Here is a 26053-nt window from a genome sequence, read left to right as displayed (position 1 = left end):
ATCTTGTGAAATATATGGCCTCTAGAGAGGTCACAAGGTTTTTCTATTTTTAGACCTACTGACCTAGTTTTTGAAGGCACGTGATCCAGTTTCGAACTTGACCTAGATATCATCAAGGTGAACGTTCTGACCAATTTTCATGAAGATCTTGTGAAATATATGGCCTCTAGAGAGGTCACAAGGTTTTTCTATTTTTAGACCTACTGACCTAGTTTTTGATGGCACGTGACCCAGTTTCGAACTTGACCTAGATATCATCAAGGTGAACATTCTGACCAATTTTCATGAAGATCTTGTGAAATATATGACCTCTAGAGAGGTCACAAGGTTTTTCTATTTTTAGACCTACTGACCTAGTTTTTGACGGCACGTGACCCAGTTTCGAACTTGACCTAGATATCATCAAGGTGAACGTTCTGACCAATTTTCATGAAGATCTTGTGAAATATATGGCCTCTAGAGAGGTCACAAGGTTTTTCTATTTTTAGACCTACTGACCTAGTTTTTGATGGCACGTGACCCAGTTTCGAACTTGACCTAGATATCATCAAGATGAACATTCTGACCAACTTTCATAAAGATCCCATGAAAAATGTGACCTCTAGAGTGGTCACAAGCAAAAGTTTACGGACGCACGGACGCACGGACGCACTGACGCACGGACGACGGACGACGGACACCGCGCGATCACAAAAGCTCACCTTGTCACTTTGTGACAGGTGAGCTAAAAAACAGACCTTTAGTGAGTCAGCCGAATAGATTACTCACATGAAATTGTACATACCGATAGTGAAGAATGATGTGAAAGCAGAAATTTTTGCGAGGGTTATATTCGCTATATTCACAAGGTCCTCGCGTAAATTAATCATCGCGTAAATATTCACCGTATTATTCAAATTTAAGCAGGATACCATTTTTACAATTTTGCGAATATTTAACCTTGCAAACATACTCAAAATTTCAAATTCGCGAAATTTTGACTCTGCGAAAATATGTGCTTTTACAGTAAGTGATTCGTAAATGACATCAACTTTTCCACCAATAGACTGTCATACAGCTTTTGACTTCTAATATAATTCCCCATTTCCACACAGATATTTGATGTGTATTTAACTTTTAGCCTACTGGCGGCAAGTGATTCTGCCTTTGCGACCATTGCAGACCAAGATCAGCCTGCACATCCGTGCAGTGCAGTCTGACCATGGTCTGCACTGTTGGCTATTCAGTCAGCATATTTTCAGTGAACACTCCTTCAAACAATAAATGGCATTGCCCACATTGAATGATGGATCAGTCCATTGTAGTAATTTATCAGGCTAAAGGTTAATCTAAATAAGAACTATTTACCTCTGGATCCTTGTACTGACTAGCCAGAAATGAGGTCATATGACCGTTCTGAATTTGTCCATTCACAAGACCGTTCTGTCTCAATGCGAACCCGTTCAGCTTGGCACCGTTTGGTGTCAGTATAACATTACTATCTCCACCTCCCTGCAAAAGATATATTTCACACCGATTACTTTTTTTATTTTATTTTGTACAGCTTGAAGAGGCTCCCCTAAAGTCAGAACATCTAACTTTACATGTCCAGTGGGCTCTGTGGGTACAGATTAGGACTAGGAAGAGAGAGGTCACAAGTTTGTTCCCTGACCCAGGTGTATACTGTAAACCAGAAATTTTTGCAAGGGTTTAATTTTCGCTTTATTTGCGAGGCCCTACAGCATACAAAAAATAATCCTCGCGTAAATATTCACCATTAGTATAATGCTAATTCAAGTAGGATATCATTTTTACAATTTTGCGAATATCAAACTTCACGACCAATTTCAAAATTCCAAAATCGCAAAATTTTGACCTCACAAAAATATGCGCTTTTACAGTATTCTATTTGATGGTTAGACAGAAAATAATGTTTCTGAAGTTCTTCATCCTCCGATTCTGGATCATGTGGAGAAGTCGTTAGTTACTTGTAAAAAAAAGTTTTAGGGATGTATATTACATCTGAAATTTTATAGAACTTTCAACCACTGTGGGTTTGTGAATTTAGGATAGGAAAATGTATATTCACTAAATGCTGCTATGAAGTGTATTAATACATGATACACATAACTTGTACCCACAAAGAGACTTGGCAAGGATCAATATATATCCCATCTGACACATTTATCAAGGTCAATGTCCCATTTAATGAGGCAACAGACTTCTTTGACACAACTGATATTGCTTTAATAAATTTTTAAACACAAGTCGAACATTTCATGCATATTATTGCTGGAACAGCTGTTGGGGTAATTTTTTCATTTGCTGTATATAAAGTTTACAGCGTAAAGTACACTGTAGATACAGGACTAATTTCTGTTTCTCTGGGTCTACGCACATAAAAAATCGCCAAGTTGGTGTAAATGTTCTTGAATTCTGTTCAGTAAAATCCAAAAATTTCACAAATCAAATTTTCTGTGTATCTGCTGCATAAAAATGTGTTACTAAAAACAGAAATCATGACTTTTAAATTGGAAATTTATCTCAAACGTTCTACTAAGCATCCTGATTCAAGTTTTGAACAGAGCAAAATTTCTAGCCCTGCAAAAATATGATTTTACTGTTCTTAACCTTTAGCCTGTTGCCGGAAAGTGATTCTGCCTTTGCGACCAGTGCAGACCAAGATTTGCTTGCACATTCTTGCAGGCTAATCATGGTCTGCACTGTTCGCTATTGAATCAGTAAATTTTCAGATGACACCCCTTCGTATGATAAATGGTATTGCCCAAACTGAATGATGGACCAGTTCATTTTAGAAATTTCATAGGTTAAAGGTTAAATATGCTGTTCAGTGTTTTTTTTTCTAGCCAATTTGGGGCCAAAATAGGGCCCCAATCCCAATGGCAAATAGTATGTTTTTTTCCCAATTTCAAGGCTAAAATTCCTAAAGTTAAATATATTTCCTTTTTTTTTTCAACTTTTTCAAACAAAACTAAAACCATAAACATTTGAAACACAAGACAGGTTGCTAAATTAATGCATAATGATAAATTATGGCCATTTTCTCTCTTAAATGTGAAATTTTTAACAGAAGATATGACTTAACAATTCCCAATTAGGCATTTTCCCAATGCATTTTTCCCAATTGTAAAGGCCCTGGCCCCATTCCCAAATTGGTGGGAAAAAACACTGCTGTTACCTTTGAGTCTGAATGTTCATTCTCTGGGAGATGATGCAGCATTGGAGTATAAGCATCCATTTCCATTACTCCGCCCACCATTGCTTCACTTTCATGCATATGTACAGCATGGCCGTTTCCATTGCCTGGGATATGTCCATTGCCGTGGAAACGAGCTGGCTGTGTTTGCGGTTGTGGATTGCTGTTATTTCCAAAACACCTGTGGGGGGGTATACAGAAAATTATCTTTGTAAAAGCTAAAACACAACAGGGATCACTAACTGTCTTAACAAGTACACTATTCCATAACTTAGGCCTATTACAAAGCCTACAGGTTTTAGACCACAAAAATGAATACGCAACAAACCTTTAGGTCTTAGACAATTAGATGTAAGAATATAAATATATCGGTCTCAGACTGCTAAATCTGAATAAGACACTTAGCCTGTATAAACTCAGCCCACAGGAATAATATCAACATAAAGGTCTGAAAATGCTAAATTTCAGCATGAGAACATCATACCAGTACCACTGATATTTAGGCTTCATACAGGTAAATTTGAAGAAAACTGAAATGTCGGTCTCAGGCAACCAAATCAGTGCAAGGCCACTGGTCTGTTCGGTCTTAAACACAAGTATCAGTGTTTGAAATGTAGCTTAAGATGACTGAACATATTGGTCTCAGATCATCTGAACCAATATAGTAACTAACCTATTGGTCCCACCCTACTGACCAATATAAAGTAACTATCCTGTAGGTCTCGGACCACCACAATATCAATCACAACTAGAACTGTCATAGGAGTGACTCATACCCCCACCATATGGTCTTGTCACAGAAGAATGGCAACCATAAGTAATCTTAAAAATACTAATAATAAAAATAATATAAAAATGTCAAAAAAGCTTAATACTTAAAAAGAAGTTTACTCATCTTTGGAGTACTTCATCCTGGGCTTCCACATATAAGTAATACTAGTATAATTATGTGCCCTGGATGAGGGATGAGGTAAATATAAGAAATCTCTATTAGAGATACACTAAAATATAATACAAAAAAGTCTTACCGACCCATGTTACCACAGAAACATGTATTTACTTTTTACATAGGACTGATAATAAAAAAGTTAGAAAAATACCAAAAATATTGAAAATCTAAAAATAGGATTTCTAAAAATAGACTAATTCCTGGAATTTAAGGGGAACAAACTCAGTACAAAAGTTTAAAAAAAGGTTACTTCCCTTTGGCTCTAAGCCAATCAGAATGAGATATAGTGAAAATACATCAAAATAAACCTTAAATTCTAAGTAAAAGGGGACATAATTCAAGAAAAAATGGTGTCAGAGTTATGCACCTTGTGTCACATGATGTGGGTGATGAGGTGGAACATCTATTTTAAGTTTAAATCAAATCCATTTAGTAGTAACTGAGATACAGTGAATATACATCAAAATTAACCTTAAATTCTAAGTAAAAAGGGGCATAATTCATGAAAAATTGGTGTCAGGGTTATGCACCTTGTGTCACATGATGTAGGTGATGAGGTGGAAAAACTATTTTAAGTTTGAATCAAATCCATTTTGTAATAACTGAGATATAGTGAAAATACTCAAAATCAACCTTAAATTTTAAGTAAAAAGGAGACATAATTCATAAAAAATTGATGTCAGAGTTAAGCACCTTATGTCACATGATGTGGGTGATGAGGTGGAACAACTATTTTAAGTTTGAATCAAATCCATTTAGTAATAATTGAGATATAGTGAAAATACAACAAAATTAACCTTAAATTCTAAGTAAAAGGGGACATAATTCATGAAAACTTGGTGTCAGAGTTATGCACTTTGTGTCACATGATGTGGGTGATAAGGTGGAACATCTATTTTAAGTTTGAATCAAATCCATTTAGTAATAACTGAGATAATAGTTTTTGGGACGGGACGCGACAAAACTGACTCCTATATACCCCCCTCCAAACATGTTTGGTGGGGGGTATAATAACCTATAGGACTCAGACAACCAGAATAATTGTACAGAAAATTTACCAGCTTTCTTAAAGAAAACAAGCTTATATTTCTCAAACTGCCAGAAAAATTTAACCCTTATCATGCTGGACACGACCGATTCTGCCTTTGCGACCAGTGTAGATCATGATCAGCATGCACATCCATGCAGTCTGATCAAGATCTGCACTATTTACTGTTCAAAACAGTATCTTTTCGGTAAGCACCCCTTTCCACAGTTAATGGTACTGTCCAACTTGAAAGATAGACAAGTTCATTATAGAAATTTAGGCAAAACTTACCTTTGACGCAGTAAAATGATGATTATGCAGATGATGATACAGAATACTCCGATGCTGATACCAATTATAATACCTAGCTTCTGGTCCTCAGGCTTGTTGTCTTCACTCTTTCCAGCTGAAAAATTCATCATGCAGATTAAACAATATAATATTATATAATATAATATGCAATTATAATACATAATAAAATTTACATTCAAAATTTGATATTCAGGACTCAATGCTCAAAGAAATAGTTGTTTTAGCCCAAACTAACAAAATTTTATGCTGATGAAATAAAATGATTTCTATTGGTATGGGTCTACCAACTGTGTCAGAAGAAACTTCCAGGCGAGAATATATGCAACCATTTTATTCTTAGACCTAGCTTTTTCGTAGCTTTCCTTTCCCTTTCTATCAAGACAGACAAAGTACTTAAGCAATGCTCAAGGTATCTATTCCCAACAAATCAGAATACATGATTGAACAAAGAGCTGCCTTTTTAAAATGCAAAATCTTGCCCCGGATGTATGACCAAAGATGTTTGTTATTTAGGTTTTAAGTTTAAGGTGAAGATCATATGAAGGTCAAGGTCACTTATATATAGGTCAGTTTGTAGGTCTTGCCAAAAAGATTGTTGAGTATGAGTATGAACTAAATCAAGTCATTAATGTGTACTGTAGGCAATGTGGGCTGCAAGCAATCTGAGCCTACGGAGGGCTGATGGTAAAGTTCAGTTTGTAGGTCTTGCCACAAGGATTGTCGAGTGTGAGTACGACATATACTGGGTCATTTATAAGGGCTGCAGGACCAAAAATGTTGCTTAATACGTTTTTAAATTTGAAGGTGAAGATTATATAGGGTCAATGTCATCTATATATAGGTTAGTTTGTAGGTCTTGCCACAAGGATTGTTGAGAGTATGAAGTAAATGAGGTCATTAATGTGGGCTATAGGCAATCTGGACTGACGAACGGACGGTTCAAACACTATATTCCCCATGTGGGGGGTGGGGGGGTGAATTGGTAGACAACAACAACAAAGCAAAGTATGGCATCCTTTTCCCTGGTGCAAACTGTGTAGGAAAACATATTCACATGCTGACAATCAGAAACATAAGGACGATATCATTTTCCAATTCAAACTTCCAGAAAGCCAAAAGGAACAGCATTAAGTAGACTCAACTTTCTCCCAGGACTAATTTTCCCCTTGTTTTCCTATACCCTAACAAACTGTACAACAGAAACTCACTTGTTACGGGTATTGATGGATCAACCGAGAAATGCTGAGTGGTCTTTCCCGGTCCAAGGTCAGTGTTTGCATGCAGTTTGAAATAGTACAGCTGTCCAGAAATGTCCGTAATGGTTATCTGGGCTGTATTTTCTGAGCCGTTTTTCTCGACCCGAATCCATAAATCATCAGTTTCACTGGGCATGCTTGTGTACAAGATTGTGTACGATTTAATCTGACCATTCGGCTGTGCCGGTGGCTGCCAGTTTACACGAACTTTTCCCGGCTTGACAGTTTGTATCTGTACACTCAGCGGTTCCGAAGGCACTGGAATGTATGACATGTTCACATACTGCTTTTGCTGAACAACATTTTTAACAATCTTTTTTGGGAAACGGTTCGTAACTGGTCAGATTTGGAATTTTTGAGTCAAGAAAAGGTGCAAAGTGAAATAGTCAAGAAAATATGTAATACAAATAGCGGAAAATGAGCAAATCGGGAATTTATAAAGATTTTGGTTATTGGGAACAGGTCCTTTATATGGGATCTGTCCACAGAAGGAGAAAGAAACACTGCTATATATTCTCGCCTTTCACATAATTTTCTTTTCACAATCTGTACTTTAAAATTCAATCTAAACTAGATGCCCACGGGCAACATGACACCCTGTCTCACTGAGGCAAACATTTATGCCAAATAAAAAATGACTGCAAAAAGTTACAATATAAGTTATTTATAGTAACGACAAAGGGAAGTAAGTCTTAAAAAAGTCCACACAAAAATCCTTACCAGTAGAGATAGGTCAAAATACACCTCAAAATTGGATGTAACATGCATACTGTACTACAGGAAAGTGGTCTTGATTTTCCCTACGACCAGTAATAAAAAAGTTACAATATAAGCTATTTATAGTAACAACAAAGGGAAGTAATTCTAGGTTCTTGCACGTGACACTCCGTCTCATGATGGTGAACAATTGTGCCAAGTTCCATCAAAATCCCTCCATGCATGAAAAAGAAATGCTCCGGACAGTCATTCTTGTATCTGACCTTTGACCTCTAAGTGTGACCTTGGCCTTAGACCTTGGGTCCTGGTTCTTGCACACTACACTCTGTCACATGGTTGTGAACATTTGTGCCAAGTTACATCAAAATCCCTCCATGCATGAAGAAGAAATGCTCCAGACAAAGTCATTATTGAATTTAACCATTGACCTCCAAGTTTGACCTTGACCTTTGAGACAGGAACCTGCAGTTTGCGCATGACACTCCGTCTTGCTGAGGTTAACATTCATGCCAAATATAAACGAGATTGCTCCATGCATGTCAAAGTTATGGTCCGGACAAACAAATCCGGACGGACGCAGACACGGACGCACATACACCGAACAGCCATTTGGACAACTATGTCTTCACTTCCGCAAGCTGGCTCGACAATAATATGTCCCGTTTTTCAAAAATAAAAAAAAAATAAAAAGAAAAAGAAATCAACACTGCAACAAATTGTTCAAATTTGGCACAAAATTTTATGGTTATAACTAAACTGACCATTTTGTGTGGATATAAGAGATTTCAAATATTTAAGGACGTATGCTGCAGTTTTTCTGTAAAAAATTTACCAATAATAGAATCTGTTTAAACTTTGTATATGAACACAGTGTCATGTTAGAAACAGAATTATGACAAAAAAATCAAAGGTCACCATGCTTGTTCAGGAGTTATCTACCCTTGAATATGCAAAAGCGCAGAAAAATCCAGTCCTAAGGGCAGATAACTCCTAAACAAGCACTGTGACCTATGATTGTTTTCGCATTTTTCTGTTTCTAACATGAAACTGTGTTCATATGCAAACTTTGAACAAATTCTATTATTGGGGAAATTTTTGCCCCATCTCTTATACAAGAAACTGCAGCAAGTGTCTTTTATACAAATTTAATGAAAATATCTTTGATTCATTGTGATTCAATTTCTTGGAATGACACAGCTGCAAAGTCCATGGAAATTATTTTTCCCCATAAATATCTTTGATATAACAGTAATATATAAAACTGAATCTCGCCATATGTATCCAGAACAGCTTCATAAATTTGAAAATGATTTACATTAATAAAACATAATGGAAGTATCAAAACATTTGCTTGATACTGATGTTATACTGATGTTGAACAGACTCTCCGAATTTCATTGGCGTAACTGTAAAAGGAGAAATTTTCGCAAGGGTTTAATTTTTCGCTATATTCTCGAGGCCCTACATCTCTCGAAAATTAATCCTCTCATAAATATACACTATTAGTATAATTCAAATTAATGAAGGATACCATTTTACAATTTCGCGAATATTAAACCTCGCGAACATACTTGAAATTTCAAACTTGCGAAATTTTGACCCAGCGAAAATATGTGCTTTTACAGTATTACAGATATAGGTAGAGCAGTCAACCCACCACACGCTAACGAACGAACTGAAGACTTCCTAAATAAAAAGTTTAAAAGAATAAAACCCCACTCTTAAGAATATTTAAAATATATAAATACATGTAAAATATGAATATCAATTTTAAACTTACGTCCAGATTCCGTGTAGACTGTGATTTTCTCGCTGTACTGACTGACTAGTTTTTCGCCATTGGCGCGTACTGATACCTCATATTCCGTGTACGGCTTCAGATTCTCCAACATCGCACTGTTAGTGTCACTGTCAATAAAACAATAAATCTGTAAGTCTATAATCTCTACCATCTGATTGGTTACTTCTCAGCAAAAATTTGAAATTGACCAATGGTCAGGCTGTATTCTCAGACTGGTCTTCAACTCACTGTTTCATATACCATGTTGCAACTTGAATTCCCTTGTAACGTGTATACCAGCCAGGATATCTTATTCAAGATTTTAGCATACGTTACTGCATACACATATAAACAAATACATAAAGTTTCTAAAGAACAAAAGCATATGGATCGGAAAAACAAATTCTAAGAACAGTAAACGATAGGGTAGGATATCGTTAAGGACGAAGCGGTCCGATACCGATACCGATACCAACGAAACGATACGGTATTTTTAACGATACCGATACCGATACCATGCTTTGTAGTACATTACATAAGCAATGATTCGCTTAGTATTATATACACCTATGTAAGTAGATATACATGAAAATTTGCTGTGTTAAATGAACATTTTAAGTTTGTTAATGGAATGTTGTATGTATTAGGTTATGAAAGAGTTAAAAATAAACATATCTTACAGACTAGTTTTCCAAAATAAAAATCTAGAGCAGATACCTCGCTCACTATGCAATTAAAATTTATGAATACACTCACTGTAGCAATGCTTTTAAAGCTCAGTACTGTCTAGAACTGTTAAACTGAACACTTATTAGCTTTCAAACTACCCCTCTAACAAGTCAGACTCATTCTCACTCATGATAATCTTCGACTTGGTTGACTAGTAAAGTTTATAAAGTGAAACACTTTGCAACACATTTTTAATTGTACAACAACCTTCAAAACACTTGAAACAACCAACATTCCAACAATAACATTATTTCTAATGGTTCGCGAAAACCGATTATTTGTTTACGTAGGTTACAGCTTAGTCTCGTAATTTTTTATTTACATCATTTTTTTTCATTGGTTTTAAAAGAAAACTACAAAGAAAAATAGTGTCATATATTTTGAAATTAAGTATTGGTTTACGTTGTTTGAAATGACGGGGAAAGAAGTATTTCAGGGAATATTTAGCATACGAAACATTCGCACGGTTGGCTCTCCATGTCAAGGGAGGTTACTCTGAGCGGTATCACAGTAAAAACAATGTCGATCACGTTATTACGCTATTTGCTTAAATTTCTGCTTTATTTTGCAGCAGATTTTGTAAGAATTTTGTTTTTACTTTTATGGAAATACCGAAATCGGTACCGGTTCTTTTACGAAACGGTATATACCGGTACTTTTCGAAGTGATTATTCGGTATTGTACCGATACCGGGAACCGGTATCCAACCCTAGTAAACGATGCTCTTTCCAGTAATAAAAGTTAGGAAGAACAAGAGCACCGCCTTGCCGGTGCTGACGCTCATCTGATTTTTTTTGTGTAATAGAAATATTGTCCTACCCATGATTTTCTAAGTCTAAAAAGGGCCATCATTCTTGCAAAAAGCAGAATAGAGTTATGTTTCTTGATGTACAGTGTCCACTTATGATGGTGAAAAACTGTTGCAAGTTTTAAAGCAATAGCTTTGATAGTTTATGAGAAAAGTTGACTTAAACATAATACTCAACCAAGAAAATGATTTTCTAAGTCCAAAAGGGGCAATAATTATTGCAAAAAGCAGGATGGAGTTATGTTGCTTGCTGTACAGAGTCAGCTTATGATGGTGAACAAGTGTTGCAAGTTTCAAAGCAATAGCTTAGATAGTTTAAGAGAAAAAGTTGACCTAAACATAAAACTTAACCAAGAAAACTGATTTTCTAAGTCCAAAAGGGGCAATAAATCTTGCAAAAAGCAAGATGGAGTTATGTTTCTTGATGTACAGGGTCCGCTTATGATGGTGAACAAGTATTCCAAGTTTCAAAGCAATAGCTTTGATAGTTTAGGAGAAAAGTTGACCTAAACATAAAACTTAACCAAGAAATCTGATATTTTCTAAGTACAAAAGGGGCCATAAATCTTGCAAAAAGCAAGATGGAGTTATGTTTCTTGCTATACAGGGTCAGCTTATGATGGTGAACAAGTATTCCAAGTTTCAAAGCAATAGCTTTGATAGTTTAGGAGAAAAGCTGACCTAAACATAAAACTTAACCCGCCGACGCCGACGCCGACGCCGACAACCGCTCAAGTGATGACAATAACTCATCATTTTTTTTCAAAAAATCAGATGAGCTAAAAATAAAACCATCACAAAACTGTCAAAAATTCAATAGGACAAAATCACCATATAAATGGCAAATACAAACCTGTTAACAAATTTGTAGTTTGTTGTTACAGTCTGCCTATATCTTACAGTAAAATACATAATTTCAATATCAGATACTGGCTCCTCCCACTCTACACTGATGCTATCAGATGATTTCGTTATCACTTTCAGGTATTCTGGACCAGCAGGCTTTTTCACGTTTAACGAACTGAATTCCTCAACTGCTTCTGACTTCAGGCCATCTAATGTCTGTACAATCACCTTAACCTCATAATAGGCAGTCTCATCTGAAAGACAGATTAATTTTAACCTTAGTTCTTAATCTTGTTTTCTTTTGTTTAGTTTAATGTCACACCGACGCAATTATAGGTCGTATGGCGACTTTCCAACTTTGGTGGTAGAGGAAGACCACAGGTCCCCCTCCTTGCATAATTTCATTACAAGCGGGCATCTGAGTAGAACCACTGACCTTCCATAAGCCAGTTGGATGGCTTCCTCACATGAAGAATTCAATGCCTCGAGTGAGGCTCGAAACCACAACGGTGTGGGACAAGTGATCTGAAGTCAGCGACCTTAACCACTCAACTACAGAGGCCCCCTAGTCCTTACTTATTCAAAAAACAATGGTATAAGTCATACCACAAAATTATCAATATTCGTAGGGCACTTATTTTCGTGGTTTTCATGGAGGTCAATCCACAAAATTTAATCCCAGAACAAAGTAAATTCCCATTCATTTTTATCTCAAACATATGACATCTGCAAATTCATATGCACGTGAAAAAGCCAATTTGGTCGAAATCTCTAAATTTCACATCCACGAAATTCAATTATCTCACAAAATTCTAAAATCACGTGAATGCATTCACAAGATGGTCCTGAAGGCACTCAATCGCCCACCTGACCTAGTTCTTACCCCAGATGATGTAGTATCGTGTCTGGCCTAGATTTCATAAAGACAAACATTTTGACCATGTTTTATGTAAATCAGGTAGATCATTAACCACGTCTTATGAAGGTCAGAAGAAAACGCGGTCTTTTTACAGTTAATCTTTACCCTGCTAAATTTCTATAATGGACTGGTCCATTATTCAGTTTGGGCAGTACCATTTATTATTCGAAGGGGTGTTCACTGAAAATTTACTGACTGAATAGCGAACAGTGCAGACCAAGATCAGACTGCACGGACGTGCAGGCTGATCTTGGTCTGCACTGGTCGCAAAGGCAGAATCACTTGCCACCAGCAGGCTATAGGTTAACAATGTCTTTCTTTGATCTGACCTTGTGACCTAGTTTTTACCTAGATAATCCAGTATCAAACTTGACCTAGATATCATTGAGACAAACACTACAAAGTTTTATGAAAATCAAGTAGAAAATGTGGCCCCTGGAGCGTTAATAATGTTTTTGTATAATATGACCTAGTGACCTAGTTTAAGTCCTCAGATAATCCAGTTTTAAACCTGACTAAGATTTCAAAGAGAAAAACATTCTGAAACAGTTTTAAGAAGATCAAGAAGAAATTGTGGCCTACAAAGTGTGAACAATGACTTTAAATGATTTGACCTAGTGACCTAGCTGAAAACCTCAGAAAACCAAGTTTTGAACTTGATATAGGTTTTAACAAGAGATCACAGAGTGATCTTGGCGCCCACCAAAGTGCCATTTTTGAGTGTTCCAAATTTCAAGACTTATTGACTAGCTCAAGGTCAAATTTCATTTCCGTACACAACACAAATCTATGCATGTGGTCCAAATTTGAAGCCTGTACCTTCAAAAATGTGAAAGTAGGTCACTAGGTCAATGTCAAGGTCAAAGTTTGTTTCGGTACACAAAACTATGCATGTGGTCCTAAATTTGAAGCCCGTAGCTACAGAAATGTGAAAGTAGGTCACTAGGTCAATCTTAAGGTCAAAGTTCATTTCGGTACATAAAACTATGCAAGTGGTCCAAATTTGAAGGCTGTAGCTTGAGAAATGTAAAAGTAGGTCACTAGGTCAAAATCCAGGTCAAATTTTACTTTGGAATACAAAACTATGCATGTGGTCCAAATTTGAAGCCTGTACCTTCAAAAATGTGAAAGTAGGTCACTAGGTCAATGTAAAGGTCAAAGTTTGTTTCGGTACACAAAACTATGCATGTGGTCCAAATTTGAAGGCTGTAGCTTGAGAAATGTAAAAGTAGGTCACTAGGTCAAAATCAAGGTCAAACTAGAAAATGCTTTTGTAAAAAAGAGCATGTCTCCCCCAATGCAAAGTCCTATAGGCAAGAAGTCAATAGGGGTCAGGAGCGAAAGTCAAAGAGACACCGATGGTTGGCTGCAAATAGGATCATCTACTTGGCATGTCCGGTCATCCCGCTGAATTTCAACACTCTTGGCCTACTGGTTCTCAAGTCACTGTTCAGGCTCCTGTGACATTGATCAAGTGACCTAAAAATAAATAGGGGTCATCTACTCTGCATGTCCAATCATCCTATTAAGTTTCAAGATTGTAGGTCAAGTGGTTCTCAAGTTATTTCAAACAAGAGCTGTCTCCATAGGATTATATATGCCCCCGATGGCACTTTGAATGAGTAGTTATGGCCGATGTTAGAGTTTAGGACCTTTGACCTACGGAGCTGGGTCTTGCGCGCGACACGTCGTCTTACTGTGCCACACATTCATGCATAGTTATTTTAAAATCCATGCATGAATGACAAAGATATGGACCGGACACGCCCATCAATGCACTATCATGAAAAATGACCTTTAATGTCTAAGTGTGACCTTGACCTTTGAGCTACAGACCTGGGTCTTGCGCGCGACACGTCATCTTACTGTGGTACACATTCATGCCAAGTTATTTGAAAATCCATCCATGGTTGACATAGATATGGACCGGACACGCCCATCAATGCACTATCCTTTAATGTCTAAGTGTGACCTTGACCTTTGAGCTACGGACCTGGGTCTTGCGCGAGACACGTCGTCTTACTGTGGTACACATTCATGCCAAGTTATTTGAAAATCCATCCATCGATGACAAAGATATGGACCGGACACGCCCATCAATGCACTATCCTTTAATGTCTAAGTGTGACCTTGACCTTTGAGCTACGGACCTGGGTCTTGCGCGCGACACGTCGTCTTACTGTGGTACACATTCATGCCAAGTTATTTGAAAATCCATCCATCGATGACAAAGATATGGACCGGACACGAAAAATGCGGACAGACCGACAGACCGACAGACTGACAGACCGACAGACCGACGGTTCAAAAACTATATGCCTCCCTTCGGGGGCATAAAAATGATTTTACATGAACAGGCCACTGTGACCTTGACCTTTTATAGACTGACCCCAAAATCAATAGGGGTCATCTACTCTGCATGTTCAATCATCCTATGAAGTTTCAACATTCTGGGTCAAGTGGTTCTCAAGTTATTCATCGGAACTGGTTATCAATGTTCAGGCCCCTGTGACCTTGACCTTTAATGGAGTGACCCCAAAAACAATAGGGGTCATTTACGCTGCATGAACAATCATCCTATGAAGTTTCAACATTCTGGGTCGAGAGGATCTCAAGTTATTGATTGGAAATGGTTTTCCATGTTCAGGCCCCTGTGGCCTTGACCTTTAACAGAGTGACCCTAAAATTGTTAGGGGTCATCTACTCTGCATGACCAATCATCCTATGAAGTTTCATCATTCTGGGTCAAGTGGTTCTCAAGTTACTGACCGGCAATGGTTTTCAATGTTCGGGCCCCTGTGACCTTGACCTTTCATAGAGTGAACCCAAAATCGTTAGGGGTCATCTACTCTGCATGACCAATCATCCTATGAAGTTTCAACATTCTGGGTCAAGTGGTTCTCTAGTTATTGATCGGAAATGGTTTTCAATGTTCAGGCCCCTGTGACCTTGACCTTTGACGGAGTGACCCCAAAATCAATAGGGGTCATCTACTCTTCATGATCAATCATCCTATGAAGTTTCAACATTCTGGGTCAAGTGGTTCTCTAGTTATTGATCAGAAATGGTTTTCAATGTTCAGGCCCCTGTGACCTTGACCTTTGATGGAGTGACCCCAAAATCAATAGGGGTCATCTAATCTTCATAACCAATCATGCTATGAAGTTTCAACATTCTGGGTCAAGTGGTTCTCTAGTTATTGATCGGAAATGGTTTTCAATGTTCAAGCCCCTGTGACCTTGACCTTTGACGGAGTGACCCCAAAATCAATAGGGCTCATCTACTCTTCATGACCAATCATCCTATGAAGTTTCAACATTCTGGGTCAAGTGGTTCTCTAGTTATTGATCGGCAATGGTTTTCAATGTTCAGGCCCCTGTGACCTTGACCTTTGACGGAGTGACCTCAAAATCAATAGGGGTCATCTACTCTGCATGACCAATCATCCTATGAAGTTTCAACATTCTGGGTCAAGTGGTTCTCTAGTTATTGATCGGAAATGGTTTTCAATGTTCAGGCCCCTGTGACCTTGACCTTTGACGGAGTGACCCCAAAATCAATAGGGGTCATCTACTCTTCATGACCAATCATCCTATTAAGTTTCAATATTCTGGGTCAAGTGATTCTCTAGTTATTGATCGGAAATGGTTTTCAATGTTCAGGCCCCTGTGACCTTGACCTTTGACGGAGTGACCCCAAAAACAGTAGGGGTCGTCTACTCCAGCAGCCCTACAACCCTATGAAGTTTGAAGGTTCTAGGTCAAATGGTTCTCCAGTTATTGCTCGGAAATGAAGTGTGACGTACGGATGGACGGACGGACAGGGCAAAAACAATATGTCTCCTGGGGGAGACATAATTTTATTTCAGAATACAAAACTATGCATGTGGTCCAAATTTGAAGCCTGTACCTTAAAAATGTGAAAGTAGGTCACTAGGTCAATGTAAAAGTCAAAGGTCATTTCAGTACACAAAACTATGCAAGTGGTCCAAATTTGAAGGCTGTAGCTTGAGAAATGTAAAAGTAGGTCACTAGGTCAAAATAAAGGTCAAATTTTATTTCAGAATACAAAACTATGCATGTGGTCCAAATTTGAAGCCTGTACCTTCAAAAATGTGAAAGTAGGTCACTAGGTCAATGTCAAGGTCAAAGTTTTTTCGGTACACAAAACTATGCATGTAGTCCAAATTTGAAGCCTGTAGCTTGAGAAATGTGAAAGTAGGCCACTAGGTCAAAATCAATGTCAAATTTCATTTTGAAACCCGAAACTATGCATATGGTCCAGATTTGATGCCTGTACCTTCAAAAATGTGAAAGTAGGTCACTAGGTCAAAATAAAGGTCAAAGTTTTTTCAAGTCCACAAAATTATGCATGTGGGCCAAATTTGAAGGCTGTAGCTACAGAAATGTGAAAGTAGGTCACTAGGTCAAAATCAAGGTCAACTCATGTCAAGGTTCATCTTGCCACTCAAAAATATACATGTGGTCCAAGTTTGAATGTTGTAGTTACTGACAAGAACATTTTAAAAGCTTTTCCCTATACAAGTCTATATGAACCATGTGACCCCCAGGGCGGGGCCATATTTAACCCTAGGAGGATAATTTGAACAAAATTGGTAAAGAACCACTAGATGATGCCACATAACAAGTATCAAAGCCCTAGGCTTTGTGGTTTGGACAAGAAGATTTTCCCTATATAAGTCTATGTAAACCATATGACCCCCAGGGCGGAGCCATATTTGACCCTAGGGGTATAATTTGAACAATCTTAGTTGAAGACCACTAGATGATGTCACATACAAAATATCAAAGCCCTAGGCCCTGTGGTTTTGGACAAGAGGTTTTTCAAAGTTTTTCCCTATATAAGTCTATATAAACCATGTGACCCCCAGGGTGGGGCCATATTTGACCCCAGAGAAATAATTTGAATCATCTTGGTAGAGAACCACTAGATGATGCTTCATACCAAATATCAAAGCCCTAGGCTCTGTGGTTTTGGACAAGAAGGTTTTCAAAGTTTTTCCCTATATAAATCTATATAAATTATAGAAATAAACAAAGGGTCATAACTCACTCATAAATTGTTGAACCAGTCTGATTTTCAGGGGGACACAACTAGGGTACCAATACATCATTCTGACAAAGTTTGGTCAAAATCCCCCCAGTAGTTTCTGAGGAGATGCGATAACAAGAAATTGTTAACGGACGGACGGACGGACGGACCACGGACGCAGAGTGATTTTAATAGCCCACCATCTGATGATGGTGGGCTAAAAACACAAAACATTCTGACACTGATTCATAATGATATACTGTAAAATCATTTAATTTTGTGGGCATGAAATTTCGTGGTTTTGGACAACACGGCCATTTCGTGGGGATATAAATTCGTGGCTTTCAAATTTTGAACATAAAATGAACGGGAATTTTACTTGTTCATTTGGATTAAATTTCGTGGATTGACTTAACCACGAAATTTAGTCCCCCACGAATATTAATGATTTCACAGTAGCTGAAAATGTGGCCTCTTGAGTGTTAACAAGGTCTTTCTATGATTTGTCATAGTGACCTAGTTTCTGGCCGTATGTACCCCAGTTTTAAAAGTAATCTGGACTTCATCAAGAAAAGCATTCTGATAAAACAAGACAAGCTAAAATGATAAAGCGCTCAGTAGTGTCATCAGAAAGTTAGCAACATCTGTTTCTTTTATCCAATAAATGTAATCAAACAGAATAATATAATTCGTAAGTTCAAGGAACTGTTTGTTATCACTGAAGTAAATCAAAGATTGCCAGTTTTCTTTGATTTACATGGGTTGACAGTATATAGGTTGCTGGTATATAGCTTTAACCAGTTACTCTAAACAAGTTCGCCTGGTTTCCAGACTGAGTTTAAAATCTGAAATCAACAAATTCATATCCCATCGCCGCCCCCACACACCTAACCCCTGCAAAAAAAGGAATTTTAAATGAACAAAATTTAATACTTTCATTGTTTAATCATTTTTTGTTCTCACTGTTTATACCCTAATCATGCTGAACATGACTGATTCTGCTTTTGCCACCAGTGTAGATCTTGATAAGTCTGCACATCCATGCAGTCTGATCAAGTTTACAGTCTGATCAAGATCTGCACTGTTTGCCATTTCAGTATCTTTTTGATAAGCACCCCTTTTTCCAGTTAATGGTACTGTCCAAATTGAAAGATTGACAAGTTAATTACAGAAATTTAACTAGGTATGGTTTAATCAAAATTAATACCGTAAAATCATTTAATTTCGTGGGCATGAAATTTCATGGTTTTGGTCAAAACAGCAATTTCGTGAGGATGTGAATTCGTGGATTTTAACTTTTGAACATATAATGAATGGGATTTTTACTTGTTCGTTGGGATTATATTTCATGGATTGACTCAACCTCAAAAATTAGTCCCCAACGAATATGAATGATTTCACAATGATTTTCTTGTAGATAGTGAAGACAAAGCTCACCAAGTTGTGCAAATACTGTATGCCTGTATTGAGCTTGTAGGGTTTCCTTCTTCAGTATTTCCCCAGCGGGTATCTTCTGTAACTGAACAATAAACTGTTTGATAGAGTATGCATCTGCATACGTCCATGTTACGTTGATAGCCGAGCTGTTGACAGGTGTGATCTGCACGTTTGGGGCAAGTACATCTGTGAAAAGAAGTAACGATGTTAAATATTTAAAAAAAAAAAAATCAAGTAACATCAGAGTAAAATACTGTACTATGATACTACTATTACTAATAATCGTGGATTAACAATATTCATGGACTTAAACAATTTTGATTTTTTTTAACTGTGAATTTAATTCATCTCTAAAAATTAAAATGCACGATTTCATGTTAGTTTGTAGCCAAAAAATGGCTTCTCTGTTGCAGCCAAAACTGAAAAAAAAATTTGCTTACAAAGGTAGATACTTGTACAGAGGTATAACGGGAAAATACTGCACCATGGGAAAAAGACTGTCACCTAATAAGCTCAGTGTGATGAAATTTCTAATGAATGTTATATTGTGAAATTTTTCTATTTAATGGGCATAAAATTTCATGGTTTGGGGCAAAATTGCTATTTCAGGGTGAATGAATTTAAATATTTTAACTTTTGCAGATAAAATTAATGTCTTCTTTTTAAATTTTCGTGTACTCAGGCAACCATAAAATCAATGAAATTTGTATCCGCACCCGTCCCCCTTCCTCCCCTCCCCCCTACAACACTCCCCTCCCCATGAATAACAATGACTTCACAATATCATGTATACTGAAGCCCTCTCCACTAAACAACCTCGAGACAAAAAAGTAACAAAGATGATATTTCTGCATTAAAAGAACATCAGAAGGATGTTTTTCATGAAATTAACAGATCAAACAGGTATTAGGTCTTTAAGCTTTAAATAAATAAAGACAAGGGCCTTTAAATATAGCTCTAACAGACTGCTATAGCTTGTATGTCTGTCTACATATAAACATATACTTGTGACACCTTGTAATCTGAAATCTTATATATGGTCCTTTGTCTCAGTGCACATAGTGGAAATGTAACCATCTAGAGAACAAGTATAATGCAAGATTTTGTTTTCTTTCTAGAACAGGGGCCATTTGAGAGTGTCTTTTCCCTCAGAAAATGTCTTTCAAATCAATGCAGTTTCCACCCCCTCCCCCCACAAAAAAAATAAACACAACTTATAATTCCCTTTGCACAAATACACACCCAGTCCTTCCCTTCCCTAGTCCTTGCACACTCCCATCCCTTCCCCTAGTCTGTTCACAACTCCACATACACCCTTTAGGGAAAAAACAACCCTTAACTACGTACAGGAATTGCTGAGTGTTGTCACAGACACCCACGGCCATTGCTCCTCTGTGAAGGTCTCCCTGTAGCCGACCGACGTTCCTGCCAACATACGCAACTCATACTCGGTCTCTGATTCAAGACCTGCAAATTACAAATACAGTTCAAACACTTACCAAGAGCAACAATATACATTCAGGACATCCAACAAAGCATTATGAATTTGGACAATCATTAATGAGCCGCGCCATGAGAAAACCAACATAGTGGGTTTGCGACCAGCATGGATCCAGAGCAGCCTGCGTATCCAAGCAGTCTGGTCAGGATCCATGCTGTTCGCTTTCAAAGCCTATTGCAATTAGAGAAACTGTTAGCGAACAGCATGGATGCTGACCAGACTGCGCGAATGCGCAGGCTGGTCTTGATCCATGCTGGTCGCAAACCCACTAGGTTGATTTTCTCATTGCGCAGCTATTTTGTTTCTTTTGGGTTTAGTGCCATTTTACAACAGTATTTCAGTTATGTAATGGCGAGCAGTTATGGTAACCTAGCCAGTTTCTCGATCCTGTACCACTACAAAGCTGTTCTCTGCAAGTAGCTGCCAACTTCCCCACACGAATCAGAGGTGGATGACACACAATTTCAGACACAATGAATGATCTTTAAGCTTGCCAAAAGCAACTCAGTAAGTCGAGCTCTCTTGTAGAGTCAGAAAATCTACTAAGGTGTCTGTCTACTAAGGTGTACTGAGGCATCTCAGTAAGTCGAGCTGTCTTGAGGTGTCAGAGAATCTACCAAGGTACCCATCCCTGCCAGAGATACCTTGGAAAGTAGGCATCTGACCTAAATTGCAGGGTTTCCTCTGGGTCAGTTTCTCTTTAATAGTTACTTACAGGCATTCAGTAACAAACATGTATATAGTTATTAAAATTTATATAAATCATTTAGAAATTAATTTTCATTCAACAGCCTCAGGGACATCAAAAATCATTGTTTTAATTTTTGCTACAAACAACATTAACCAATGCATGTGTAATTATCTAATCAGCTGGGTAATTAAACTCGTCAGTTAATCTAATTATACAAATAATTTGACCCCCAAAATGTCACTAGCTACTGAAAACACTCATCCAAGTGTCATACAGGTGAAATAAACAACACATCATGTATAATCCATCACGCGCGACGTTTACCTTGCATCGATTTCGGTGCACAATGTAAGATTTTTACATTGTGAGAAAATTCTAATTGCCAATTTTTTGTCATATTTTTTTGTTGGCCCCACTAAAATTTGTCTGTTGAACATTTTGGGCATCAAAATTTATTTTTTGTCGCATTAGGCGCCATTGACGACCAACAGCTGGAACCCTGAAATGTGTTTCTGTGTTTTAAAACTGAATAAAGCAAATAAACCAACAAACAATACCTGTGATTAAGTACGAAGTAGCTGTTCCACTGATTCCTGTTTCGATCCTCTCTGTGGTCGGGGCACCTCTCTGGCGCACGTAAATTTTGTGCTGTGAGATTATACCATTCTGGTATTTATGTGGAAGGGGTTCCCACTTCACCTGTACAGCCCTAACCTGAGGTTCCAATGTGATGACGGGTGGCCTACTAGGTCCTACAAACAATCATTTAAATTTAAAGTGAATGGAGCATATTTCTGTTCATAACAACTTTATAGAAATTAACCTTTTGCCTGCTTAATTTCTAACATGGACTGGTCCATCATTCAATTTGGCCAGTACCACTTACCATTCAAAGGGGTGTTCACTGAAAATTTACCGGCTGAATAGTGAACAGTGCAGACCATGATCAGCCTCCACGGATGTGCAGGCTGATCTTGGTCTGCACTTGTCGCAAAGACAAATTACTTGCCACAAGCAGGCAAAAGGCTAAAATATTCAGCAGTCAGTTTAACAGGAGGTAGAGAGTTCAAATCCAACTCGAGTCACATCCTCCTCCACCTACAGGTACCTAATACCTAAAAATCCATAAGCATCTGCATCTGTAGTAAATGAAATGAAACATGATGTGTTCATGATAGTTTTAGACATTCAACCTATTCAGGTCCCATTTCACAGTGTGCAATTTTTGCAACTATTTTTAAAATTCTGACAGTCAGAGACACACACAATAGTAGTCATAGAGCGGAGCAAAAGACAATGTTTCTGTCCATTTATTTTTGTATAACATTCAAATGATCAACTTAACATATAATTATCGGCTGCTGCACAAAAAACTTTGCGGAACCATAACAACAGAGTATTCAGGGGAGGTAACCATGGAAGTATGTCTAAAAATTCCTTTTGGAGAGATCTTTGAATTTGCAGTAATACTACACCAATTGGAAATTCAGTAAAACCTGAAATTACTTTGTGTCATGTTATGATGGTATAAACCGATTTCTGTTGATGAATAATAGAAAAAAACCTTATTACAACTTCGTTTTAATGTCTCAAAAGTTCATGAACTCTTTCTGCCAGAGATAATTGAACTATTCCAGTCAGACCAAGATATATTAATATCTTGTGTTACTGTAAATTCATTTAATTTCGTGGGCATGAAATTTCGTGGTTTTGGTCAAAACGGCCACTTCATGGGGATTTGAATTCGTGGATTTCAACTTTTGAACATAAAATGAATGGGAATTTTACTTGTTCCTTGGGATTAAATTTCGTGGATTGACTCAACCACAAAATCCATGAAAATTAGTCCCCCACGAATATTAATGATTTCACAGTATCTCTCTTTTTTACGGCCACTGCAAAATACTACCTTGTTTGAATGGTTCTCCTTATCCTGCTAAATTTCTATAATGAATTTGTCCATCTTTCAATTTGGACAGTACCATTAACTGTTAAAAGGGGTCAATACCAAAGAGATACTAAATGAATGGCGAACAGTGCAGGTCATGATCAGACTGCACTGATGTGCAGGCTGATCATAATCTGCACTGGTCCCAAAGGCAGAATCAATCATGTTCAGCATGCTAAGGGTTACCAAGAGCTCGTAGAACAAGAAATGCCCCCCTTAATGCATTCAGTAATCTGTAACAGTTTAACTGTTTCGGGTCACTGTGACCTTGACCTTTGACCTTTTGATCCCAAAATGAAAAGGGGTCATCTGCTGGTCATGATCAACCTCCCTATTCAGTTTCATGATCCTAGGCACAAGCATTTTTGAGTTATCGTCTGGAAACGGTTTAACTATTCCGGTCACTGTGACCTTGACCTTTGACCTACTGATCTCAAAATCAGCAGGATTCATCTGCTGGTCACCACCAACCTCCCTATCAAGCTTCATGATCCTAGACCCAAGCGTTCTTGAGTTATCATCTGGAAACCAACTGATCTACATACCAACCGACTGACATCTGCAAAACAAGATACCCCTCCTTCTTTGAAGGGGGCATAATGAACGACACGATAAATACAGTAAAGTCAGATTGCAGGAAACCAGTGACTCACAAGGTGAGGATTTTTTTAATGTCTGTTTGAATTAATCGTAAAAACTTACTATCTTCTAATGTCTTAACGATGAGGTTTTCTGAAGGGGGACCTGCTGTGCTGGAATACGCAGAGACGTAGATTATGTACTCAGAAAATGGTATAAGCCCTTCTAGGTAAATTTCTGTTACTGGTGTCACAACTTCTTCTCTTGGACCTGAAAGAACACAAGACGTACAATAGGCATAGTTCTAGAGATCATATGATTACGGCTCAATTAGTTAACATTACCCATGTATAAGCCCACTGACATGAAAAAACAAGAGGACCATGATGGTCCTGAATCGCTCACCTCTTCCCACATGACCCAGTTTTGAGTATGACGTCGTTTTTTCTATTATTTGACACAGTGACCTAGTTTTTTAGCTCATGTGACCCACTTTCGAACTTGGCCTAGTTATTATCAAGATAAAAATTCTGACCAATTTTCATGAAGATCCATTGAAAAATATGGTTTCTAGAGAGGTCAAAAGATTTTAATAATTTTAGACCTACTGACCTAGTTTTTGACCGCAGTTGACCCAGTTTCAAACTTGACCTAGATATCATCAAGATGAACATTCAGACCAACTTTCATACAGATCCCATGAAAAGTATGGCCTCTAGAGAGGTCACAAGGTTTTTTTATTATTTGACCTACTGACCTAGTTTTTTAAGGCACATGACCCAGTTTCAAACTTGACTTAGATATCATCAAGGTGAACATTCTGACCAATTTTTATGGAGATCCATTCACAAGTATGGTCTCTAGAGAGGTCACAAGGTTTTTCTATTTTTAGACCTAATGACCTAGTTTTTGACCGTACATGAACCTCTTTTGAACTTGACCTAGATATCATCAACATGAACATTCAGACCAATTTTCATACAGATCCCATGAAAAATATGGCCTTTAGAGAGGTCACAAGGTTTTTCTATTATTTGACCTACTGACCTAGTTTTTGATGGCACGTGACCCACTTTCGAACTTGACCTAGATATCATCAAGATGAACATTCAGACTAATTTTCATACAGATCCCATGAAAAATATGGCCTCTAGAGAGGTCACAAGGTTTTTCTATTATTTGACCTACTGACCTAGTTTTTGAAGGCACGTGACCCAGTTTCGAACTTGACCTAGATATCATTAAGGTGAACATTCTGACCAATTTTCATGAAGATCTCATGAAATATATGGCCTCTAGAGAGGTCATAAGGTTTTTCTATTTTTAGACCTACTGACCTAGTTTTTGAATGCACATGACCCAGTTTCAAACTTGACCTAGATATCATCAAGATGAACATTCAGACCAACTTTCATATATATCCCATGAAAAATATGGCCTCTAGAGAGGTCACAAGGTTTTTCTATTATTTGACCTACTGACCTACTTTTTGATGGCACGTGACCCAGTTTCGAACTTGACCTAGATATTATCAAGGTGAACGTTCTGACCAATTTTCTTGAAGATCTTGTGAAATATATGGCCTCTAGAGAGGTCACAAGGTTTTTCTATTTTTAGACCTACTGACCTAGTTTTTGATGGCACGTGACCCAGTTTCAAACTTGACCTAGATATCATCAAGGTGAACACTCTGACCAAGTTTCATGAAGATCTTGTGAAATATATGGCCTCTAGAGAGGTCACAAGGTTTTTCTATTTTTAGATCTACTGACCTAGTTTTTGATGGCACGTGACCCAGTTTCGAACTTGACCAAGATATCATCAAGATGAACATTCTGACCAACTTTCATAAAGATCCCATGAAAAATGTGACCTCTAGAGTGGTCACAAGCAAAAGTTTACGGACGGACGGACGCACGCACGCACGGACGGACGACGGACGACGGACACCGCGCGATCACAAAAGCTCACCTTGTCACTTTGTGACAGGTGAGCTAAAAAAAGGAGACTTATTTAAAGCTTATTTGAAGGCTTCCGTGAAGTTTTCTCAGTGGACTTAAGATTCTTGACTTCTTTGTTTTATTTGTATCACATGCTGTGCACTTTACATTTTTCGTAAATTTCTGACCAAATTCATCTTATCAGGCTTTTAAATCCTTTTCTTTAGTCATACAATTTTCATACCATTTCATAGTCAGATAAGACAATTTCCATATGATTACATACACTAACAAGAGTGCCAGAATGTCACAATATACGCCCGTCACAGCAAATTTCTTTACTCTAGCACCTGTATTTGCAAATGG

At 37.7% G+C, this 26053-nt stretch overlaps 1 protein-coding gene across 2 annotated transcripts in view; it reads right to left on the bottom strand.

Annotated features, from left to right (window-relative positions):
* The window catches only part of LOC123542802 (protogenin B-like), a 78106-nt gene that overhangs the window by 13213 nt on the left and 38840 nt on the right, over positions 1-26053 (bottom strand). Inside the window, exons 10-19 of one of the 2 annotated variants that reach the window (XM_045328804.2) lie at positions 23871-24017; positions 21778-21972; positions 20376-20495; positions 19029-19214; positions 11628-11874; positions 9238-9365; positions 6693-6998; positions 5464-5578; positions 3179-3377; positions 1348-1491 (exon numbers count right to left, since the gene is read on the bottom strand). In XM_045328804.2, the coding sequence (XP_045184739.2) occupies positions 1348-1491; positions 3179-3377; positions 5464-5578; positions 6693-6998; positions 9238-9365; positions 11628-11874; positions 19029-19214; positions 20376-20495; positions 21778-21972; positions 23871-24017 (1787 nt within the window). The remainder of the gene's footprint in view (positions 1-1347; positions 1492-3178; positions 3378-5463; positions 5579-6692; positions 6999-9237; positions 9366-11627; positions 11875-19028; positions 19215-20375; positions 20496-21777; positions 21973-23870; positions 24018-26053) is intronic. The other variant, XM_045328805.2, reaches the window with a different exon arrangement.

Source organism: Mercenaria mercenaria, chromosome 19, assembly GCF_021730395.1.
Source record: "Mercenaria mercenaria strain notata chromosome 19, MADL_Memer_1, whole genome shotgun sequence".
NCBI lineage: Eukaryota > Metazoa > Mollusca > Bivalvia > Venerida > Veneridae > Mercenaria > Mercenaria mercenaria.
Note: the sequence above shows the minus strand (reverse complement) of the source record. Positions and strands in the feature narration are given on the sequence as shown.